The sequence below is a fragment of the Cryptosporidium muris genome, genomic scaffold (genome assembly GCF_000006515.1).
Source record: "Cryptosporidium muris RN66 scf_1106632373475 genomic scaffold, whole genome shotgun sequence".
NCBI lineage: Eukaryota > Apicomplexa > Conoidasida > Eucoccidiorida > Cryptosporidiidae > Cryptosporidium > Cryptosporidium muris.
The window spans coordinates 687,203-709,873 of NW_002196574.1; the positions used below are offsets into that span (position 1 = coordinate 687,203).

At 30.6% G+C, this 22,671-nt stretch overlaps 15 protein-coding genes across 15 annotated transcripts, besides 7 other annotated features; 7 read left to right on the top strand and 8 right to left on the bottom strand.

Moving 5' to 3' along the window:
• Positions 1-60: 60 nt before the first annotated feature.
• On the bottom strand, positions 61-1,992 carry CMU_015210 (uncharacterized protein; the record flags this gene model as incomplete). Its single annotated transcript, XM_002141157.1, has 6 exons — positions 61-951; positions 1,009-1,069; positions 1,125-1,269; positions 1,327-1,515; positions 1,569-1,648; positions 1,709-1,992. The coding sequence occupies 6 exons, from the start codon at positions 1,990-1,992 to the stop codon at positions 61-63; spliced, it is 1,650 nt and encodes a 549-aa protein (XP_002141193.1).
• A 427-nt stretch (positions 1,993-2,419) lies between these two features.
• CMU_015220 (MYND finger domain-containing protein) lies at positions 2,420-3,118 on the top strand (the record flags this gene model as incomplete). Its single annotated transcript, XM_002141158.1, has 1 exon — positions 2,420-3,118. The coding sequence occupies one exon, from the start codon at positions 2,420-2,422 to the stop codon at positions 3,116-3,118; it is 699 nt and encodes a 232-aa protein (XP_002141194.1).
• A 133-nt stretch (positions 3,119-3,251) lies between these two features.
• Positions 3,252-5,099, bottom strand: CMU_015230 (thioredoxin family protein; the record flags this gene model as incomplete). The annotated part of the gene is made up of 1 exon (XM_002141159.1): positions 3,252-5,099. The coding sequence occupies one exon, from the start codon at positions 5,097-5,099 to the stop codon at positions 3,252-3,254; it is 1,848 nt and encodes a 615-aa protein (XP_002141195.1).
• A 223-nt stretch (positions 5,100-5,322) lies between these two features.
• Positions 5,323-5,359: a sequence feature (AT_rich).
• Positions 5,358-5,870, top strand: CMU_015240 (uncharacterized protein; the record flags this gene model as incomplete). Its single annotated transcript, XM_002141160.1, has 1 exon — positions 5,358-5,870. One exon carries the CDS (start codon positions 5,358-5,360, stop codon positions 5,868-5,870), a length of 513 nt encoding a protein of 170 aa, XP_002141196.1.
• A 194-nt stretch (positions 5,871-6,064) lies between these two features.
• Positions 6,065-7,519, top strand: CMU_015250 (uncharacterized protein; the record flags this gene model as incomplete). Its single annotated transcript, XM_002141161.1, has 1 exon — positions 6,065-7,519. One exon carries the CDS (start codon positions 6,065-6,067, stop codon positions 7,517-7,519), a length of 1,455 nt encoding a protein of 484 aa, XP_002141197.1.
• A 1,317-nt stretch (positions 7,520-8,836) lies between these two features.
• Positions 8,837-8,870: a sequence feature (AT_rich).
• Positions 8,871-9,049: 179 nt separating this feature from the next.
• Positions 9,050-9,079: a sequence feature (AT_rich).
• A 48-nt stretch (positions 9,080-9,127) lies between these two features.
• CMU_015260 (AP2 domain-containing protein) lies at positions 9,128-11,359 on the bottom strand (the record flags this gene model as incomplete). Its single annotated transcript, XM_002141162.1, has 1 exon — positions 9,128-11,359. One exon carries the CDS (start codon positions 11,357-11,359, stop codon positions 9,128-9,130), a length of 2,232 nt encoding a protein of 743 aa, XP_002141198.1.
• A 27-nt stretch (positions 11,360-11,386) lies between these two features.
• Positions 11,387-11,407: a sequence feature (AT_rich).
• Positions 11,408-11,728: 321 nt separating this feature from the next.
• CMU_015270 (uncharacterized protein) lies at positions 11,729-13,069 on the bottom strand (the record flags this gene model as incomplete). The annotated part of the gene is made up of 1 exon (XM_002141163.1): positions 11,729-13,069. The coding sequence occupies one exon, from the start codon at positions 13,067-13,069 to the stop codon at positions 11,729-11,731; it is 1,341 nt and encodes a 446-aa protein (XP_002141199.1).
• Positions 13,070-13,415: 346 nt separating this feature from the next.
• On the top strand, positions 13,416-14,534 carry CMU_015280 (uncharacterized protein; the record flags this gene model as incomplete). Its single annotated transcript, XM_002141164.1, has 1 exon — positions 13,416-14,534. The coding sequence occupies one exon, from the start codon at positions 13,416-13,418 to the stop codon at positions 14,532-14,534; it is 1,119 nt and encodes a 372-aa protein (XP_002141200.1).
• Positions 14,535-14,757: 223 nt separating this feature from the next.
• Positions 14,758-14,805: a sequence feature (AT_rich).
• Positions 14,806-14,816: 11 nt separating this feature from the next.
• On the bottom strand, positions 14,817-15,163 carry CMU_015290 (uncharacterized protein; the record flags this gene model as incomplete). Its single annotated transcript, XM_002141165.1, has 2 exons — positions 14,817-14,954; positions 15,017-15,163. 2 exons carry the CDS (start codon positions 15,161-15,163, stop codon positions 14,817-14,819), a joined length of 285 nt encoding a protein of 94 aa, XP_002141201.1.
• Positions 15,127-15,208: a sequence feature (AT_rich).
• A 94-nt stretch (positions 15,209-15,302) lies between these two features.
• Positions 15,303-15,332: a sequence feature (AT_rich).
• Positions 15,333-15,334: 2 nt separating this feature from the next.
• On the bottom strand, positions 15,335-16,441 carry CMU_015300 (uncharacterized protein; the record flags this gene model as incomplete). Its single annotated transcript, XM_002141166.1, has 1 exon — positions 15,335-16,441. One exon carries the CDS (start codon positions 16,439-16,441, stop codon positions 15,335-15,337), a length of 1,107 nt encoding a protein of 368 aa, XP_002141202.1.
• Positions 16,442-16,554: 113 nt separating this feature from the next.
• On the top strand, positions 16,555-17,172 carry CMU_015310 (uncharacterized protein; the record flags this gene model as incomplete). Its single annotated transcript, XM_002141167.1, has 1 exon — positions 16,555-17,172. One exon carries the CDS (start codon positions 16,555-16,557, stop codon positions 17,170-17,172), a length of 618 nt encoding a protein of 205 aa, XP_002141203.1.
• A 242-nt stretch (positions 17,173-17,414) lies between these two features.
• Positions 17,415-18,080, top strand: CMU_015320 (uncharacterized protein; the record flags this gene model as incomplete). The annotated part of the gene is made up of 1 exon (XM_002141168.1): positions 17,415-18,080. One exon carries the CDS (start codon positions 17,415-17,417, stop codon positions 18,078-18,080), a length of 666 nt encoding a protein of 221 aa, XP_002141204.1.
• Positions 18,081-18,139: 59 nt separating this feature from the next.
• Positions 18,140-19,729, bottom strand: CMU_015330 (radical SAM domain-containing protein; the record flags this gene model as incomplete). Its single annotated transcript, XM_002141169.1, has 1 exon — positions 18,140-19,729. One exon carries the CDS (start codon positions 19,727-19,729, stop codon positions 18,140-18,142), a length of 1,590 nt encoding a protein of 529 aa, XP_002141205.1.
• A 572-nt stretch (positions 19,730-20,301) lies between these two features.
• CMU_015340 (26S proteasome subunit 4, putative) lies at positions 20,302-21,645 on the top strand (the record flags this gene model as incomplete). The annotated part of the gene is made up of 1 exon (XM_002141170.1): positions 20,302-21,645. One exon carries the CDS (start codon positions 20,302-20,304, stop codon positions 21,643-21,645), a length of 1,344 nt encoding a protein of 447 aa, XP_002141206.1.
• Positions 21,646-21,702: 57 nt separating this feature from the next.
• CMU_015350 (yippee family protein) lies at positions 21,703-22,068 on the bottom strand (the record flags this gene model as incomplete). Its single annotated transcript, XM_002141171.1, has 1 exon — positions 21,703-22,068. The coding sequence occupies one exon, from the start codon at positions 22,066-22,068 to the stop codon at positions 21,703-21,705; it is 366 nt and encodes a 121-aa protein (XP_002141207.1).
• Between the last annotated feature and the right edge of the window lie 603 nt (positions 22,069-22,671).

A 22,671-nucleotide genomic window follows, 5' to 3' on the forward strand; every position in this document is an offset into this window, starting at 1 on the left:
CAATAGCACTATTACCTACAGTTAATACAATATACGGTGGAATATCAATTGATATATTTATTAATTAGCAAGGTGATTATGAATTTCCTTGTTCTCTATTGTAAGATCTCCATGAATGAACCCTTCTTTAAAGTTATGTTTGTATCGTCTAAATAACCCATTATTTGTGCCACATGCAATCTCCATACCGTCACTATCATAGTGTAATATCACAATATCCTCTGATTGATCACAAATATCACAATATACCAGTCCGATCCGATGACCATCTATTAGTGAGTGTATATAAATTGCTTTTCTTAATGAATTTGCAGAGCTAAGAGAGTTCAGCTCGGGATAAATAGGCGCACTCAATCCATCATTAAGTTCAGGACTCAGTAAGGAGTATATACCTGAGGGACTATTCATATTTGGAATTTCATTAGGCCATTCACCAACATTTAGTTCTGGAGGTTTTATTACCTTTTTATTAATATATTCGAAGTACTTTGAAGCTTGGATAAATTGAGGTGTCCTACAAATCGTTCTCTCTGTATATTCATCATGTTCGTATTCATTCATTCCATCTGTATCTTCTAAAAATAAACCACTACTATATGCCATGATTATTCCTTTCTTGTAACATACATTAACACAGTCAGCTGTCTTTATTCCTGGCAAGCTAATACTAAATTTTTTCTCTATATAGCCTGAGTTACTGCAAAGCCATACATCAATTTCATCGCAGGATACTGTTAAGAAGTACGTACTAGTAGTACTATCTACTACTTGATCATAAAATATAAATGCTTTTGGATGAAAATCCCTAGTTTTGGGTACTTTTCTGCATATGTGTGATAATAAGTCCCAAACCCTGATAGATGAGTTTTCTTGCTTTATAAGTAGATATTCACGATGTAGCTCCAAAAATTGAATATCAAGAGATGATCTCAGTTTAATAATAGTCTTTCCCTATAATAATAGAGGATTTTGTTAAATTTCCAAAAACTTAACCTCTCATAACCTTACCAAATGTCTTCCATCCATTATACCACATAGATGTGCTTCAATAGTTGAGTGTGTTGGCTGACTAAAACAAGCAGTCAATATTTTTTATTATTGATAATTTCATTTTTAAGACTAACCGAAAGAATACAACTGTTCCATCTGATATCCTCATTTCCAAAAATTCTTGTTTGCTGATTTCATACAATTTCTTATAGTTTCTCATATCCCAAAATATGAAATCGTCATTGTGTGGATCTGCTACAACGATTCTTTCATTTCCATCTGCAAAAGTAATAGCATTTTGATATCTTTTGTTAATTTTAATTTACTAAGACGTACCATCAAATTCTATAAATCCTGGGCTTCCCACTTTAACTTGCTGAAAATCTTCACAATCAGAATTAATTAAACTCTTTTTCTCCTTAATGTCTCGAATATTAATTATAGCACAGTTTAAAGTAGTTGGATCGTGATGATACGCAATTACCAAAGTATCATTGAGCTTGTTGTAGAATAACGACCTTATTACTAAAAAAAGCCAATATATAAATTTAGGAAGCCCAGTATTTATATATACTTACTTTCAGAAGGGGATCTATTTAATACACAAAGTAAGTTATTATTGTATCGGCAGTAAGCCGCTCCAAGTCCAGAGTCATTTCTGAAGGGAAATTTCAATAAGCAAGTATAAAGCACGAAATTTCATTCAGTACAAACTTACAAGATGAAGAATATATCTCTACTGAATACTATTTCAGTAATTTTAGAAGGTTTACTAAATTTGCAGTGACCACGTATCTCTTGGGGAACATCATTAATCATATTTATGATACTACTTAGCATTAGTCTCTTAAATTCCAATTTCTGGGATATTGAAGGTGGTATATGATAACTTGGATATCTTGATTCACCATGGTACTTAAGTTGCAGTAATCTCCTTGCTACTTGTATAGAGATTTCACTACTTTTTTCATATTGAATTCTCTCTCTCTTCTTTCTATTCATCTTTAGGTTTATCTTTAATTGTTAAAAATGACGTGTCTCATGCATCTGATTATGTGGATATTTGCATGCATGTATCAATATCAATACCGGTTCTAGGTCTATTTTTCAATACACAGACATTATAGTTACAATTGTTGCTAATTTAGGTTAATTATTCCGCAAGTTATAACTTATATTGAAAGAGTAAAGTGGTACTTCAAATGCTTAAATAATTACTATTTTTATGCAGAAAGTATTAATCTAAATATTGTAAATGTTCATAGATTTCTTTACACGAATCTTTGAATATATAAAAAGTAGGAAATTAGGAAATTGTTTATTGTCAATGATGTGAATATTAAAGATAGTTACACCTATGTTTGATTAACCGCTTTCAGTTTCCCGGATTTAAGTTATCAATCAGTATTTGCAGATTATAAAATTAAATATGGATTGCCTTGATAATATCTACCATGAAAGTTTTAAATATATATACATACCATATCATGAAAGTGATAAAGTTGAACAAATGGAGTTCTCTGGAAAAGAGGGGCATTTTCGAAAACGTTTACAGCAGCATTTCCGTAGTAAACTTAGAAATGAAGAAATAGTGCGTCTACAGAAAAGTATACAATTGGAAACTTCTATATCTGATTCTTTACTTGGAGAAGCTATAAACAGTAGTCAAACGTATGAAATTATTAGTTTAATACTTCCAAAAAAAGAAAATAACTATCGTGCTGTTAATGCATATATTGACTCTGTTGGGAGAATTAAAGATATGCCTATTAACCCTCGTGCATCTAGAATATGTTCTAGTAATATTCGTGGAGATTGCTTCATTTCGGCTTCATTTGATAATGAGGATATCTTTAAGAGGGTAAACTTTACTATTGAGGATTATGAAATAATGTACAACAATCCACCACCTAAAGAAAATAGATGGGATGTTTCGAAAATTGGTGATATAATAAATAATCCTATAAACGCCTTCTCAAACAAAGAGAAAGCTGACTTAACAAGGTGTGAGAATTGTAGAATAACTTCCTTGCCACTTATGAGGTGTGGAAGATGCAAAAAGGTCTTATATTGTTCAGTTACTTGTCAGAAAGAAGATTGGAAATATCATAAAAGAATTTGTAAATAGCAGATAAATATAAACAAAGTTTAGGTTTAGTTTTAATGATCTTCCCATTTTCTGAGTGTAAATAATTTCAAATATACTCGAAAAGATGGTAGTAGTAATGGTAAGTATAACTTTTTTTTTTAAATGTAAAGATTTAGAGCTCATCTCTTGCAGTGTGGATCCATATGAAATCTAGAAGAGCACTTACTTCCCTTTCACCATCATATATTAAAGGTTTATGTTTACGTTTTTTTGTATATAGCCTAATTGAAGGGAAACCTACAATTGGTTCACCAATGAGGTGGTCAGGCACGTCATTTGCAGACATATCAATCTTGGAAATCCGGATATGATGCTTTGATGATACAATATTAGCTACTTCAGTATATATAGGACTAAAGGCTTTACAATGACCACACCAGGGTGTATAAAATAAAACCAGTACATCCTTGTTTGAGTCGTGAACAATTGACTCAAAAGTTTTTCCAACAACAATGTATACTGGATTACTTTGTTCTACTGGAACTTTTTGAGATAATGATGAGTGGTATATATTACCAATTTGTATATCTTTAATAAAATTGGTCAATATTGAGGAGGATAAGTGAATTACTGTATTATCATATATAACTAATTCAGTATTGTCCTCATCTTCCACTGAAGATAAATGATTTATTTTATAATTCACATGTACTGGAGTCGTTTTAATATTTAATTGGTATATTTTTGGTGGTGAAGTATTCAGATCTTCGATATATTTTATAATTGGTAATTCATTGTCTGAAATATGGAAGTAGTCCATTACTCGTCTCTCAATAGGTCTTTCATTTCCAGATATAACAAACAGTATTGATTTACCGACTCCTTTAGCAGTATCTAGAAATATAGCTTGAACTTTAGAAGGTATTGAGGAAGGTTGATATTGCAATAGCTTATCATCTAAACTCCCTGTATGACCTCTAAAGAAACCAATTAAAACAGCCCTCTTACCAGAGAAAATCTCTCCTACTGTCCTACTTGTAAGTAAAAGAGTATAAGGTAATTTCTCATTGTCAATAAAATCAATGAGTTCCTTTTCATTAATTATCGGTCCATTCAAAATACTCGGTCTATTTTCAAATGGTTTGAAAAGAATAAATACTGAGGAATCTACTTTTGATTCAATATCGAATTTCTTAAAAATATCTTCACGACTTACAGTCAATAAAGTCACATTTAAATTACTATTATTTCTATATTCAATTAATTCATTTTCCGAAGTTGTAATTTGAGCAAATATAACATCGTCTGTTATTTTTGCGACATTTCGAAAAATAATAAATTCCTTCTCATTTTTAACCCTCGGAGGTATATATATACATGCAAGTAGATGCAGTGATAAGAGTTGTGTAATATCGTTGATTGAATTTAATTTAACTATGAAATGCGACTTTAAATATGTGATTTTTTTGTGCATCCATGTGAATATCCTCTCACTATTAATTGGTCCATTATAATCATATATTCTATAGGTATCATTTTTTTTGAGAGATATTAACTTGATATCTGGATAATCAGAAACATTCATTTTTTCGGACAAACCTGTATATTTGGATATATCAACAAGTCCAACAATTGGTTCTATATATATATTAATTTCAGATATTTTATACTCTGAGAGCTTGTAAGTGACTTCTTGAAGTTGATTTATAGCTTTTCTACTCATTCCACACCATGGAACAATAAACCCAGTTAACACAAACTCATGATCTTTTACAAGTTTATTTAGGTGTTCTTCTCCAGTTATATTGTAAATTATACCTCTTTTATTTGAAGTACTCAATATATAGTTAGTATGATCAGCAGAGAAATTCTTAGCATTCAATTTTATACCAGGATTTAAATCTTTTGTTGAGGCTTTAATTGGATAGTTTATAATATTGGAATCTTCAGAATTTGCAACTATACATAAGATCAACAATATTATAGATAATAAATTCAAGATAAGGATCTTAATATGCATAAGTCCAGCTCAATAGTTATAATTCACTTTATAAAATCTATATAGCGAAGTATATTACTGGCTTTTTAATAGGAAATGATGAAATGTATAATGAAACAATGCGTCACTTTTTTTCAAATGGGGGCGCTACTTAAAAATTATTTCTATAATTCATTCTGACAGGGGTATTTAGGGTAATTTTTGACAATTAAATATTTATTGCTAGTAAATTGATAGTTAAAACATATATTGTTTATATATACAATTAAAATAAATTTTATGACCTATAAAACTGTAGCTATCTATAGAGATAATGAAGGAAAGCGAATTGACGAGGAAATATGGCTGAATGAGCGTATTAAAAAAAAGAAGCAGAAGTTAAAGGAAAGTAAGGTAACTATTCAAAAAGATTTGCCATGGTCTACCGGAATTATTCAACAAAAAAGGCTAGAGAAAGTATTGAATAGCAAAGAAGTTCCTCACGAACAATTTATAAGATTTGATGGTAATAAATCAATTGACGAGGAACTTCGCAATAAAGTTTATTGGGATGATCCTTTATTCTTAATTAATAGCAAATTAGTGAATTTAAATTCGGATAAGAAGATGATTTCACCAAATAATGCAATAAAAAGGTTGAAATGTAGATTTCTATCTCCACAGAATAGGTTTGGAATAGAGGCTGGATATAGATGGGATGGTGTGATTAGAGGAAATGGTTATGAGGAAAAATTACTACTTAGATTAAATAATAAGGAGGATAGATTTAGTGTACTTGGTGACTTTGAGTGAATTATTCTAAATTTTATACTATTACGAAGATATTTGATACTATTTTAATTAAATTTCGAGGATATACAAATATCGTGAATATGTCGATATAAATAAATACATAAAGTGCGAGTAGTACAACCATTTATTTTAAATATGACTGAACTTAATATTTGTATATTGTAAAAGATTTTTTTTTTTGTAAATATCGAGAGATGAGGTTAACATTTCCAAAGTTTACGTTATCAAAGAAATTGGGATCTTCAAACAAAGTTGAAGAGATCAATAATGGTATTGTTAAGTTTGATATATGTGAACAAAAAGAAAATATAATACAAGATGAATATACGAATAAACTTCTATTTTTACCAGAATATAGGGTTGCAAGCAATATGTTTAAATACACGATGGAAAATAACATAATTATACAAAGTAATTATATCAAAAATAAAGGTGATAGTAACAAAAAAGAGAAGAAGTCAAGATATGCAAATATTCCTAAGAAGGGAGTAAATTCACTATCTGGAAATTCTGAAGTGGATGATAGATTATGTATCTCAAAATGTAAGAGTGCTAAGGTAGAGATACCAATAAAGTTGAAGATGGTTGGCAGTAGTTTAGCCCTAACTCCACGTAGATTACTATCATCATTAAGCCCAAAATTTTCCAGACAATCAACATTAATAACTACACCAAGGATACTATCGAGTAATCAAGAAATTAAAGATGCATTTCCACAGGTTAAGCTAATAATGGATAGTAAATGTAAAGAATTTATAGATATATTATATAAAACTGATGTATGGGAAGATAATGGATATAAAAATGGTGTTAGATTACAAAGAAAAGTTAATGATAAGAACTATATGGATTATTCTGTAATTCGTGGTATAATAGAAATAGATCTTGATAAAGAGAATGAATTAAATAATAAGAGAGGTTTACCTTCACTATATAATTTATGTGATATAATAACCCCAAGTGATTTTATCAACTACATTTGGAGTGTTGATCCATTAAGTTATGATAATACAATTGAAAAAAGTTATCGTATACACACATGGGAAGATGATTATCCAGGATATTGTGTTTATTATCATGCATATAGGGGGTCAATGGGGGTTCAATCCCGTGATTTTGTATTACTTGGTCATAAAAGTATAGTTGATACCGGATGTACAAATAAATTGTCTGATGGTAGTGAAAATACTCCTACAACAGCTTCAACATTTTATTCTCCAAAGTCAATAATCACACCATTTTCATCACTAAAGGTGTCTGTTTTACAACCATCTGTACATACACCAACATCTTGTAAATCATTGAAGTCATTGTCAATACTTAGAGAGAAAAGCCATATATATTCTCCAGCAATATTTATTGCAACTGATTTGAATGATATATTAAAGCAAGATACTAACGTTACAACACATAGGGTCCGTGCAAAATGTATAATGAATGGAATTTTAGCTGAAATGACTAGAAATAAAAATAATAAGTCAATAATGACAATTAATGTGATTTGGATTGGTGACTTAAAAGGGAAGTTACCTGAATTTCTAAAAAAAGCATTATTATCAATGTCAATAAGTATATTAAAAGTACTTAAAGATCAATATCTTCAAATGAAGAGGAAACAACTAAAATCTATTTTAGGGGATATTAGATAGTAAAGATAAATCAAATAGATTATAGATAACACAGCTAAATAAATAGAACTCCAAATAGATAACCGCAACTAAATAAAGAGAAATCAATTGTATTTTCTTCAAAAAATTGTTTAAATTTTATATGAAGTTGTTGGAGTCTTTTATGTAGATTTATTTGATCTGTATTTCCATCAATAAATCCTTTTAATGGTTTCATAAAACTTTCATCAATAATTTCACTTCCACAAACATTCTAAAAAAAAAAAGATTTTAAAAAAGTAGGAAATTTAAATATCTATGTTTTGTTGGTGTAAATTGGTTATTCTTTAATGCAATGATTCAATAGAAATACTCAGTTCTAAACTTGTTTGAATTTGTTAAGTCAATAAATTGAGAACTTCGTCAACTTACCAACATGAAGTAAATATATCCAATTATCCCAATAGATATTATTGAAGTTTTAATAGCCTTTTTACCGATGTAGGAAGATCCAATTCCACATAATAGTGGTAAGAAATATCTCATAGTTATGGTTGTAGTTTTCCCAAACTTTTCTATACATATTTCTTCTAACTGTCGGAAGTTCCTAGCAGAAATTAGGCCATGTAATATTCTCTTTTCTTTTTCTATTAATTTACTATTCTCTTTATTTCTTCTATTAATCATTTCTTAAAAAGTTCAAATGACATAAATAAGTATAATTGAAAGTAAGATTATTGATAATTTCGTGTTAATGTGTGTCAGACTATACCGCCTAGGTTACTCTTAAATTCCCTTAGAGCCTTTCTAAATTTCGAACATGTCAGTGGATAGTGTCATATTGGACATTACGCCTGACTATTTAACAAATATTGGAAATGAAAAGAGAAAGCAAAGTGAACTTAGGAAATATAAGTGGTAAGACTTCTTTCATTTCTCTCCTTAAAGTGATAAATTTCTAAAATAAGTTTAAGGAGAATTAGAAAGATTAAACATATAGGCAAGTGAATGGATTCACTTTGGAATTACTCCTACTCTATTATACAGATTCTTCTAACAAGGGTTCATTTATTGATGTGATTGTCCAAATGCACCAAAAAGTTGGAGATATATTTGAAGATCACTTTAATGTAATTCGGTAAGTTGCTAACGTTGGCCTAGCTTAATATTAAATTGATAAATATTTGGACTATAAACATCCAATAAAGCCAATTCAAAGTAATCTATAAGGGTTAATTTGTTACTGTATTGCAATTTCCAGAGATTTAAATATGAGGATAAATCAAGAGATTGATAATATTAGTGTAAGTTTCATGAGACTTAACGATAGGTTAGATCAAATAGATAATGGTTAATCACTTAATATTATTTATTTTGTTTTATTAAATATATTCTGCAGAGACTTATTGAGGAGGAGGAAGCCAAGAATAAGGAATTATTGGGCCGACAAAAAGTCCTTGAGAATATATTGAGTGATTTCATGAGTTCTCTGCAGTCTAGTATCACGAGTAATAAAACTCAGAGGACTTCTTAATTTAATCAAACTTCTGATAAATGTGATGATTTAGTATCTTATTTATTAGTTAAATAAATAAAAATATACATTTGATTATTTCTATTCTTCAATTAACTAGATACTGCTTGTTTAAATCAATCACTTGTTTCTACCTGACTGCAAGTATTTGTATTTGTTCTGAGTACAGCCTCTCCACTGGCTACTGCTCGCAATCTACATTGTATAGCCAAACGTTTTGCTTCTTCAAAACCATACTTCTTAACATAGAAGTGTCGAGAGTGTCTTTTTCTATGTTGGTCATACCACTCAGCTACCCACTCTTGATCCCGTGTTTTCCAATATACTCCTGGAATTCCAGACTTGTAATTTGCAGAAAGAGTAGTTGCTGCTATATGATTGCTTCCTCCAGGTGTAATTCCACCTGAAGAATCTAACATAGGGGAATTACTCAATGTCGTTGACTGTGTAATACTTGATGATGATTGCGGGGAAGAAGGAGTAGGAGCTATATTTGGGGACCAGGAATTATTATTTTGAAGCCCCATATGACCATTTTGCACTAGTGGTGGCAACAAATTTGAGTGTTTTGCAGAATCACCTTCAATAGTAGTATTTATATTTGAAGCTATACTTGTATTGTTTATATTCCAAGGTATAGAGTGTGGAATTGGATTAGGTGATCTTGCATTATTGCTTGTATCACTTGATGTAGTAGCTAGTGGTTGTAGTGATTGGTCAAATAGATAAGGACTTATATTAGAGGCTAATGGGTGTAGAAATTGGGCAAGATATGGACTAGTTGGTGATATTGCAGTTGCAATTGTTATTGGGTCAATAATAGGGAGTTGTGCTTTATAATTATTTAGAGTTGAATTTCCATGTAATCCTGTATTTGAAGAATTTGTTAAGTCTGAAAAAGAGTGAGGATGATGCAATAGTGTAGAATTCGGTGAAGTTATTGTTAATAGTAGATTATGAGAAAGTAAGGAGTTACCAAGATAAGACATCATTTGTGAAAGTTGCGGAATTGTTTGGTTGGATACTGTTGGTATTACTTTTTGATTACCAATAATCATTTGGTTGAGTGAATAAGGTAGTTTTCGATTTGAATTTTCAATTATTTCCTTGATTTGTTCACAATATTGTGTACACATTTCGCGTCTCCATTGAACAGCCTTAAATCTAGCTATATCAATATCATTTTGTATCTCAGATTGAAATGCCTGAGTTGAAGTTTCCTTTGTAATAGGGTTTAACCAAACTGCTATCCATGTTTGAGTTATAGGATGCCAAAATATCCCTTCATGTTCTTCGTCTTCCTTCAAATTTTTCATTTCTTCAAAGAATACTGTGGCAGTTCCATTTACAGTATTGTTAGAGCTATTCAAATTTGTTTTTAGATCCTTATTAACTCCATTTAAATAAATCTCATTATTAGTTGTCATACTTTGAGTATAGGAATTACTATTATTTCCCAAATTAAAGTTATTTATAAGGTGTGAAGAAAAACTACCTACGAGATTAGCTGCATTTGAGTACATAAGTAAGTTTAAAGCCAATGTACTTTTTAGTTGCTCACTCACATTATCATTCACTAGCTGTTCTAAAGTTAAATGTTTGACTGAATTCTTCGCTACCACAGGTGTATACATGTTATTTTTATTTAAATTGCTGTTAATGCAATTACTGCTGTCACTATCATATAATTTTCTAGCTGTTGCCTTTCCATTTTCAATAGCATCCAATCTAGATCTAATAGCCATCTGTTTAGCTTCTTCAAATCCATACACTCTAGCAGAAAATCCATGTGTTATTCTTCTACCAGTTGTAGAGTCACTCCATTGGGCAATCCATCTTTGGCTACTTTCCTGCCAATAAACTCCTGGAACTCCACTTTGATGTTCTGATTTCCTTGGTCTATTCGATAATGGTGGTGAGTCATTTGTAATTGCTTTTGAATTGTATAGTTTTGGAGAAGTATATTGAGTTTCTGGTGATGGGCTATATGTACAATATGATTGAGGTGAGGTTGTAACCAATTTCTTTTCAATATCTTCATATTTGCCATCCATTTCTGGTATAAATCTACTAGATACAGTTGATTGTGTCCTCTGTGAAGTGTTATCTTTACTAACAGTCTCGTTTGTTACTTTGTCTTCGTTACATAACTTATCCAATCCACCTTCATCTTCATATACAGAATCTTTACCTTCTGTATTGGTGCTTATTTCACTATTTATTGAGCATTTATCCCCTTGAATAGATTTAACATTTAAATTTTTTTCTTTTGATTCAATTTCGCTATATTCCTGTCTATTATCAAAAGATGAACATAAATGATCACTTATTGGTTCAGAAGCTTCCATCCTGTTCAAAAGTCTTATTATGTCTAGATTTTTTTTTATTTTATATTAGCATATATTTATGCGATATCTTGGTATCCAACGGTCTCTGATGTAATATGAAGTCAGCAACTGACGCACATCACATGCATGATTAGAGTGAATCTCTCGTTATATAACCAATTCTCCATTCTTATCTCGAAATGGATCCTATATAATAACCCTTTAAAGTTAAATTACATGCATGTAATAGTTATACAATTATCCCGATACAACTGCATGCATGCAAATAAACAATTAAGTTCCATGATTATAAATATCCTTTTAGAAGTCACTAAGATATTAGTATTTTTGTACTTATTAAAGTATAATCATTAATATCTCAATTTTTAGTTATAATTCGTCCTTTATTTGGGTAAGTATAGACTTTACATATTCATTATCGCTTACTTGTGTACTATAAGAGTGTGAACGTTCTATACCATGTTTTAAATTTGTTTTATAGCCAATATTAATACAGTATTCGACAAACATTGTAAAAGCTAAGAGAAACACTGTAGTTAGTAATATATATTTGATGAACTTGAAAAGTTTTCTATGAGAACTATTATTACTTCCTGTATTTGTAGCCAGTATACCTATAGTGTAATCGGCACCTGAAGATATAATATAGTCAGTAGAATTAAAAAACTGAAGTCCAGTAACTGGTAAATCATGTAGGTGAAATGACTGGACCCATTTAAAATCATTATTATAATTCCGAATCAAATATATACCCCCACTATTTGTGCCAATAGCAAAGTATTGATGATCGGTACTAATTGTCATAATTGAAGATGGTTTATCATTAACAAAAATAGAGCTCAATTGCATCAAAAAAACATCCAATTTATTAGAGTTATTTTTGTCTATAAAAGGTATTTTCATATTCCATAAAGTTAAAAATGATGATCCTCTTAACTCGTGTACTAATAATGAAACTTTATATTGTTTGAATTCATCAAGTTGGGTAGATTTACCAATATCTTTAATAAATCTGCATTGTCTAACTATATAGGTACTATTTTTCATAGGAACAGTGAATTGTTTAATTATTTGCCTGGTGCTACAGTCATGTACAAGAACATTTCCACTTCTACTAGCAGATATTATATAATTGTTATCAAGTGTTATATCAACATCTAAAATTTCTTGATCATGACCAAAATACTCCTCAACAGACTCTGGTTTAATTTTAGATTTATCACCAGTTAATTTCAGTGTCCAAACTCTTACAATACCATCCGTTCCTGCTGTCAGTAACAACTTGCCATCTGTTGAGAATCTGGAAATATTTTGTTTTCCTTTTGTTTTAGAGTCCCACACACTTTGAAATTGCAAATGAATTTCTATTCGAGTATCATCTTTTTCTTTAGATAGTGAAAATATTATACATGTATTTTTGATCCCACCAGCAACGATTTGAAAAGTGCTATTATAACTCATTCCGTCTACCACACCATTTTGTTTTGTTGTACCATACAAATAACGTAGTGAGAGGGAACTACATACAGAAGATTTATTATTTGAGCTTAATGTTAGTTTAACTTTTTTGTCATTTTTATCTACAATATCAAAAACTTCCAATTGATCTTCAATTCCATATTCTTTACCACCTCCACCTCCACTCACAATAATTTCTTTGTCTGTACAGCATAATCCAAAAACTGGATAGTCTGCATAATAGATTGCCATTTAATTTTCAGTACACTTATTGCTAATAAGTGTCTACGGTTATTAAACTTTAATAAAAATGTGTAGTTTATATGAAAAGTTAGGAATATATCTCGTATATTCTTAGAATTGGAGTTGACTACTCTTAGTCTCTAGATTAATTCCAAAAAGTATCTTTGCTTTTGTGGTACTTTCCACTTGACTTTTGTTGCAGATCCCTTATTTGAGTGTTTTATCATCACACTGTTTTTTTCGCAGCGCCATGAACTAAAATAATGGAAGTAGCGAACAATTTATGTGAAGGTATTCTATAAAGCAATAACTATTTAGCCTTTTCTGCAGTAGTGATTTTACTTCAAATTGGTAAATGTTAGAAGCTGGTATCTTATTTTTAGGTACTGGAGCTTCAAGTTGTGTACCAATCCTTCATCATGTGCTAGAACCAGAAAGATATGATTGCTTTTGCTCACAAATTCTCAAGGAACATGATCCTAAGATCGATAAAAGTAAAAACATTAGGAATAATGTCTCTATAATGATTAGAATCCCCAGAAAAGATGCAAATAGAAAAAAATTGTCTGAAAGTGAAATACCATATGACTGTGTGGATAACTTTACAGAAAATCATGAAGTTTACCACAATATTTTATTTGACATGGGAAAGACCTTTAGAAGTTCTGTACTAAGCATTTTCCCTAAATTTAAAATTTCAGCTATTAATTCTATCATTCTAACACATTTTCATGATGATGCCGTTGGCGGTTTGAATTATGCATCTTACTTTGTAAAGAATATTCATGACAGTAATATTCCACTACCGATTTATATGAATTCGGATACTATAAAATTTGTTTACAAGAGATTTCATAATTCAATAATAGATGACTTAAATAGAGATTGCAAAGTTCTGCAATTTGGTCACTCTAGTTATGAATTAAATGTCTTAGATATTTTGCTAGGAAGAGTGACAAATTGTAATTCACATGAAGCTATTCAATATTATCTGAGCCTGAAAGATAGTATAGATGAACCTGAATCTAGATTCAACATTGTGGAATTTTTTATAGAGGATATTAAGATAACTTCATTTCCAATGTACCACGGTAACTGCATTTGCATGGGATTTTGCATCCACTATCCATATACCAATGTTATATTTATATCTGATTACACCTTCCCAATTCCAAAGGTGTCTCTAGATTTTCTCAAATCTATGGAATATAATGTGTCAATTCTAATTTTGGATTCTATTGCTTTTAAGAAGTCAAGTAACTCTCACGCCACTATAAGCGAATCTTTGGAACTGGCTCAAATTATCAATCCTCACTTTCTTTATTTTGTTGGGATGTCTTGTGACTTAGAATATAATACTGGAAACAAGAAATTGCAGGAAATTTTAATTCAATTAAAAAGATCTGGAAAGTGCTGCAGTATTAAATCTGCTCAATTAGCTTATGATGGGCTTTTCTTGCCAATTAATACTTGAACATTCAATAAGGACACTATCAAAGATAAATTCAAATAAGAAGAAAATTAGAGAAATTTCATCCTCACAATTAATTACTTTTTAATGTACTATGGGACTTATTTTTCTTTATCTACTTCATCCAGAATTTTTTTTCTTAATATGGAAGTACTTGCAATAGTTTTTTATTTTCTTCTTTTGCTACTTCTTTAAGTGCCTTTATTATCATCAGAAACTCAGTAGCTATTATTTAAACAAAAAAAAAATAAAGTTTACATAATTTAAAATATTTGCTTTACACTTTTATCTCTTACCTAGCTTTTGAATTTCTGGATTTTCACTTGAAGTGGGCTCCACATACTCTATATCATTACCTTTATTAGATTCTGTTTGTGCTGTATCACTATGAGCTTCTGAATTTTTAGCGAATTTGTCTGATAACTAAGTATATTTAGTCAATATTTGTCATTTAAATCTTTTTTTATACTTATGACAAAACTTACACTTGTAAAATCTCTATTAAGTCTCTTGTAGGCGCCTGAAACGGAGTATAATGGATCGAAAGCTGCTAAGAATACAGAGTTTATTTGCCTTGAATAAGAGAGTGTAACTGTATAAAATAAAACTAAAATTATTAGCAAAAAATTCATTATAATATTATTTTCAAAAAAATTAGATAAATCTTTATATATAAAGTATCAATTAAGTCAAGGGGTAACTATATTGCATGGCCCGCATGCAACACTATGCATGTGGCATCAAGTACCGATATTATTGCCGGTAGTAATGTATAAAATTTTTTGAAAAATATTTTAATATGCTTATACCTTTAGAAATAAGGAGTCATAAGTAACATGAAATTGAGGAACATTTACGTTATATTTACTTAGAGATAAAACTTGATCTCGTATATAATCGCCTAAAAGAGTGTGATCAATACCGCATGTAATACTTGTTAAGTAAACATTTCTACAACTTATTTTTAAGCAAAATTTTATTAACTCTGGTATGTTATATGCACCTTCAGATTTAATATGACTTTGTAAAAGTGGTACCACAAGAATTTGGATACATGGTAAATTTATAAGATACTGAAATGTTTTTTGAGGTATAATTGAAAAATTTGGTAAAATGCACAAAATTGGATTTTTTGAGACTTCATCTTGTATAACATACCCCATATTTAATTCATTATTATTTCCTTTAAAGTATAAAGCTGTAATATTAATGCTGTCGTATTTAAATGGAACAGGGGAGAAATCCAAGTTATCTTCAAAATTTGTATATCTATGTATCTCGACATATTTATTAGCTTCATTTATAGATTTAAAAGTAGTAGTGACTCCAGGATTATGTGGATCAAATACTGAAATATTCATGGTTCCAACTTTTGTTTTAAATGGAGGTTTAATTTTAAGTGAATAAAGGATCATGTAGTTGTACCAATTAGATAAATTAATAAATGCTGATATTGATAGATACAGTGGTATCGGTTTCTTTGGGTAGTAAGAAACATTTCCATTTTCATCTATAAAATGTTCAAAATTTTGAATTTCACGAACTTCATCAATCCCTCCTATTGATTCCTCAGTAGAGTGCATAGTCAAGATGATGTCTACCTTTTTTAAAAATTTCGAGGCACATTGAATTATAGATTTCCGAATTTCCGCACTAATTTCAAACAAAATAGTAACTTCACTACTTTTATTTGATTTAATTGATAGTAGAGCAGAATATGAATTTCGGATATTTTTATTATATTCAGCCGAAGTTTCATTTGATCTTATCAATGTTTCAATACATTTTGAACATACAGAGCAATATTCACCTTTATTCAAATGTTCATATTCAATATTCTTAATAGTATGTCCTAAGTTTGGAGTTCCTTCTTTTGTACCAGTCCCCAGAAAAAGTAATGAAGCATTCATAGTTACAATTTTGTAATTTTACCTTAAGTACAAGAATACCAAGCGCTAAGGTAATTTTACCTCTAGTTGAACATTTGAGTACTTTGATTACAATATTTCAGGAGATATAAAAAATGGCAAATAGGCGAAATAATGACAGGAACTCAGTAGGTTGGGAAAGTGAGTCATCGAGAACTTCTGTGATTGTTTGGACATGTATAATTGCAACATTATTTATAATAAAGTATATTTATCAACTTTTTTTTGATAATGGTTTTAGAACATCAAATATAGGAAATGAAATTGGCTCTAGAAATGGGATAAATAGAAATAATAATAGGGCGAGTGCTTTAAAAATATCTATGGGATTGTGTTTTGGAAAAGATCACAAATTCTTCAATAATACAAGAATATCTGCAATTTTAACAAAGCTTTGTTTAAAAGCAGACATCTATTTAATAGTACAAGTAAATAGTGATGAAGAGGAGTCTGTCTTTATGAAAACTATTGAAGACATGGGTATACTAGATAATGGATTAAAGAGACACCGGATAGTATTCTGTGAAAAGTCTACTAGTATACCTAGCTTAGCAAGACAGTTGCAGCCACTGATGCACATTGACACTAATAAGTCTCATTTAGATTTACTTAGTGGGAAAGTGCCAAATGTCATATATTTTGAATTTGATGATAATGGCCAGAGATTTGAAGAGTGTGTAGATAATATAAACTATATTGCAGGCGTAATTTAATATTTTATATGCATATTTCTTAAAGACAATTCATCAGAAATAATGGCAATATCTTAATTATTTTGGAATTTGAATGAACATACTTTTTAGCAAAGAAAGCTTTTAATATTGTAGAATCTCTACAATACGAGCTGTGTATAGAAGGAATTTTATCCCGCTTTATTTGTTAAAATTTTACCTAATTACACTTCTTTACTTGCTATTTAATGGTACCGAAACAGTTATGATTATATATATGTTTTATGGACATAGCATTTGAGCTATCAAGAACGATAATTAATACTTGTAGTAAGCGTGTGGTTGCCTTTGTAGTAAATCATGCTAGTAATCACCCAAAAAGTAGAGAAAAACTAATAAGATTTGGACAAAGTAGTCACAGAACATATATACATCTTAAATATTTCGGGTCATATTGGTTAGATCGCTCTTTTTTTATTTCATCTACCAGTAGAAATTATATAAATTCCAAAACAATTCCCAATAATGAACCTCATTTAAAATACTGTACTGATATTGACTTTTTCAATTCACCTTCTACATCACCTGAGTCGAAATTTGCTACATATACGTTATTTAGTCAGTCAAAGGCTTCAAGAAGTAATCAATGCCTTGTAACACCTAGTCAGACATCTCCACTTCCTCCTGTTTCATCATTACCAGTGAAGAGCAGAATAACATTAAATGTAAAACCATTAGATGAAAGCAAGGCATTTGAAGTTGGAGTAGACACAGCTGCTGATTTATCCGTATTTGCAATAACTTTATCACTAGTATGCACAAGTTTGTGGATGAGGAGGAGGAGACAACAAAAATCACAAAAATTACAAAAAGAAAGTGAAAAGATACTATTGGCGAGGGTAGAAAAGCTTGAATCTCAAATAAATAAATTCTTAAGTCCTCAGGTGTAGATATTTTTTAAAAAAATACAACTATACTTATGGGTTAAGCAATTAAGATAATACTGTAATTATGGAGTAGTAGATTTCTTTCTTCTATAGTACATAGATAATCCAATAATACCTGTAGTAAAGATTAGGCTACCAATTGATATATTTATCAATATGATATATTTATTAGCTAAGTTAAATAAAGCAGGTTTAGGCTTGAAAATACTATATAATGATTTGTAGATTGAAAAATAACTTTTATTATAATTGTCACTTTTGTTATCATCACTATATTCATCATCATCTTGAATTTCCTTAATTTTACCTTTAAAGGCTAACTGCCCGCATGCACCGCCAATATCTTGCCCCATCTTTCGTCTAACTGTAACGACAATTCCGTAATTATTCAATATCCTGCAAAATGTCCGAACTTTACCTTCTGAAGGAGTGGCATACTTTGGAGTTGCATTTGTTTCACTATAAGGCAAGATATTCACAAATATGAAATTAGATCTTTTATAATTATCTAAGAAAGCTTTTTGAAAAGATTTAGCAACTTTCTTTTCCAAGCGTTCACTTTGTATACATCTTTCAAAAATCATATTGATATCATTTTTGTCTGTATAAGTATTGTTTAGTAAATTTGCCAGAGCTTTTGCATGATTAATTGAATCATTTACATCTTTAATAAGAATATATTCAATCATCACAGTGCTATGGCTATTGAACCATTTTGGAGATATAATTGTACTTTCAAGATTGTCTATTTTAATTTCAGTGCGATTATTTCTCTGATCGGTAATCTTTTTAATAAATTTATTCAATATAGACTTTGCTATAAATATATCTGTTGATCTTATCAGCTCAGATATCTTGTACATCTTCGCAATAGGAACTATTTGTTCCCTTAGTACTTGATCTGGTGCGTGTAAACTTAAACATAATCCTACTCCAGGTAAATCATCTGCCATATTTACAATACCAGATGGTATTCCAACTGTACTTATGGAAATCTTACTGGGAGATAAACCATATAATCTTGTATCCAATAATATTTTTATTGCATCAACTACCTCATTGTAATTTTCTAATGGTTCCCCCATGCCCATAAATACAACATTCTTAACAGGTTCATTAAGAATATTTATTGCATGGTATACCTGTTCAATAATCTCTCCAGTAACAAGCGATCCACCTAATCCCAGCGTGCCTGTAGCACAAAATGTGCATCCTATTCTGCATCCAATCTGACTTGATACACAAAGAGATACTCTCCTATATATTGGTAAATTTGGTACTTCTAATGTGTCCAAATTTTTGTTTTCTGATTTTTTAGCCACATCATTACATCTATCATATCTCATTATAACTGTCTCAATCTCATGGCCATCTTGTAACCTAATTATAAGCTTTGTTGTATTACCATCATCAGTTGTATGACTTTGTACAATATTAGAAGTTAGTAACTTAAAATTTAATTGAATTTCCTCCAATATCCTTTTAGGAATATCGGGGATATCACTAAATTCCTTAACATTCTTCTGTATCAAATAACGCCAAACTCTATACGCATGACTTTCACTTACTTTAAGCTCCCTAAAGACCTTCAGAAAAGAGCTACTATCAAAAATCGGTTGTTGTTTAAACCTATATCTTCGCTTGTTTTCCATACTTTGAAATTTTCAAACAGTACTTAAACTCTCAGCAAAATAGAGTTTACTATTGACACCGCTCTGAGTGCCTCTTCTTTTTTTCATCCTTATTTGTTTATAAGTTTGTTTCACAGTAATAATTTTTCCCTTATTTTGCAAAATATGTATAGGTAAAAAGGAGCAATGTCACTTGTAATATTCTGAAATGCCTCTTAATTCAAAAATTAGGTATATATGTGAGATTATTCTTATGAACTTAATAAAGAGTAATAGGATAGAGAGTAATAGTATTCCTTTAAATATTTACAAAGTAATCTAAATTTTATAAGGAAAAAAAAGAAAAGGCCAAGAAGTCAGATAGTGTATAAACTAATGTATAATTTCCAGAGAGTTGAGGAATTATTGTAGTTGTAACTCCCCTTTGCTATCCTAACCAATTGTGTAGAGCGGTTAAAAGGAGGTTTCTGTGGGCTATTTTAAAAGGATCTCTGATCACTACAAACTAAAAATAAAGTACTGAATATCTCTATATATAGAGATTGCTTCAATCTTGGTCCAATTAGAATCAGAATCTATAAGAGGTAGCTGAGATGGGTAATGCAAATACACATCAAAGCCACTTAGGAGAAGACTCACGAAGTGATAAGAAGAAGAAACAACAAAATCAGGGTGATAAGAAGAGATTAGATGTGGCTCCACCACCACTTGAAGCTAAGAGGAAGCGTAAGAATAAAAATACACCTCATTGCTCTAGGATACCCACTATAGTACCAAATACGAAGTGTAGATTGAGATTGCTGAAACTAGAGAGAGTAAAAGATTACTTGTTAATGGAACAAGAGTTCATAACAACTATGGAGAGTATCCGCCCTTCAGCTGAAAGAACTGAAGAGGAACATACAAAAGTGGATGACTTGCGTGGTAGTCCAATGAGTATTGGAAATCTAGAGGAGATAATTGACGAAAATCATGCTATTGTATCATCATCTGTTGGGTCGGAATATTATGTAAATATACTGTCGTTTGTAGATAAGAGTCAACTACAGCCTGGTTCTTCTGTATTATTACATAATAAGGTCTATTCAATAGTAGGTATAATGAGTGATGAGGTAGATCCACTAGTTACTGTAATGAAGGTTGACAAAGCTCCTTTAGAGAGTTATGCAGATATAGGTGGACTAGAACAACAAATACAAGAGATTAAAGAAGCTGTAGAGATCCCACTAACTCATCCCGAATTATATGATGACATAGGCATAAAACCACCTAAGGGAGTTATTTTATATGGACCACCAGGTACTGGTAAGACTTTACTTGCAAAAGCAGTTGCAAATGAAACTTCTGCTACTTTCCTACGCGTAGTTGGTAGTGAACTGATTCAAAAGTACTTAGGGGATGGTCCTAAACTTGTACGTGAGTTATTTAGAGTTGCAGAGGAGAACGCTCCAAGCATTGTATTTATAGATGAAATAGATGCAGTAGGAACTAAACGTCATGATGCTCATAGTGGTGGTGAAAGAGATATACAGAGGACAATGTTAGAGCTTTTAAATCAACTAGATGGTTTTGAATCGAGGGGGGATGTCAAAGTAATAATGGCTACTAATAAAATTGAAAGTCTTGACCCGGCTCTTATTAGACCTGGTAGGATAGATAGGAAAATTGAACTACCCAATCCAGATACCAAGACAAAACGGAGGATATTCCAAATACACACTAATAAGATGACTTTAGCTGAAGATGTCGACTTAGAAGAATTCGTAATGGCTAAGGATGACATTAGTGGTGCCGATATTAAGGCTATTTGCACAGAAGCAGGGCTACTTGCACTTAGAGAGAGAAGGATGAAAGTTACACAAGAGGACTTTAGGAAAGCGAAAGAGAAGGCTCTTTATAGAAAAAAGGGTGGTATTCCTGAAGGATTATATTTATAGTAATTGTGAATATTTGTTTCTTCAAAATAATATTCCAAGTGCAAGAAAGTTCAACTCTTAAGAACCTGGATATAATTTTGAGTTATCATGGATCTGATTAGACATCAATAATGACCTTTCTAAGATATATTTGCCAATTTTATATTGTTGACTCTCTTGGTAAGCTACTTCATATTTCCACCCTAGTATTGTCCCACAATCATTACAATATATATCTACAATGGAATACAGACCAGTATTCATTAGTCTATCTTCAGCAGGTCCTTCTGATACATTGTAAACTTGACTAAATATACATGCATTGCTTATTTTTCCTCTAAAATGTGTGCTAATAAGGAACTCTTGCGAGCTGAGTGGCATTCCACATTCTTTACAAGTGTATTGTAGTATACTATTTAAACGTAGTACAAAGGGTCTGCCCATTGAAATATGTTAAAATAATAAATATTTCTAGTGATATATACTCCTGCTTATTTCTTTACTATTGCATTATAACACGGTAGGATGTTATCAACTACTAGATAGTACAAGCATCATTTCAAGAACCTGGGAATATTACAATCTTATGGCGGTCGACATACAGGCATTAGGCGGCCATGTTTCATTTTGGTCTACTTTTTCCTTTCTTCTTTTTTCTGTTAGATTTTGTACCTTACTTACCAACATTTAGATACTATTTCTGAAATATATTCACAAGACTCGATATTTTCTCTGAGAATTTTGCATTTCTTGTACGTCTAGGTTTTAATATATAGCAGTAATAATATATACCAGCACTAATAAGTATTGTAGACATGAGAGATATCCCAATGAAAGTCCCTGTAGATATTTTTTTCCTATTATTAGGGTATATGGATATTTTATTTGCTTTGTTATCAATATTGCTTATAACTTGGTCTCTTAGTTGTTCTACTGCAGGGATACTTGACAGCTCTCTGAGTAAAAAGCCTAGACTAGTTGTAATAGCTGCTGCAGCCATTTCCTTATCCAAAGTTTAAGAATATTCAATATGATATTTGGACAGAT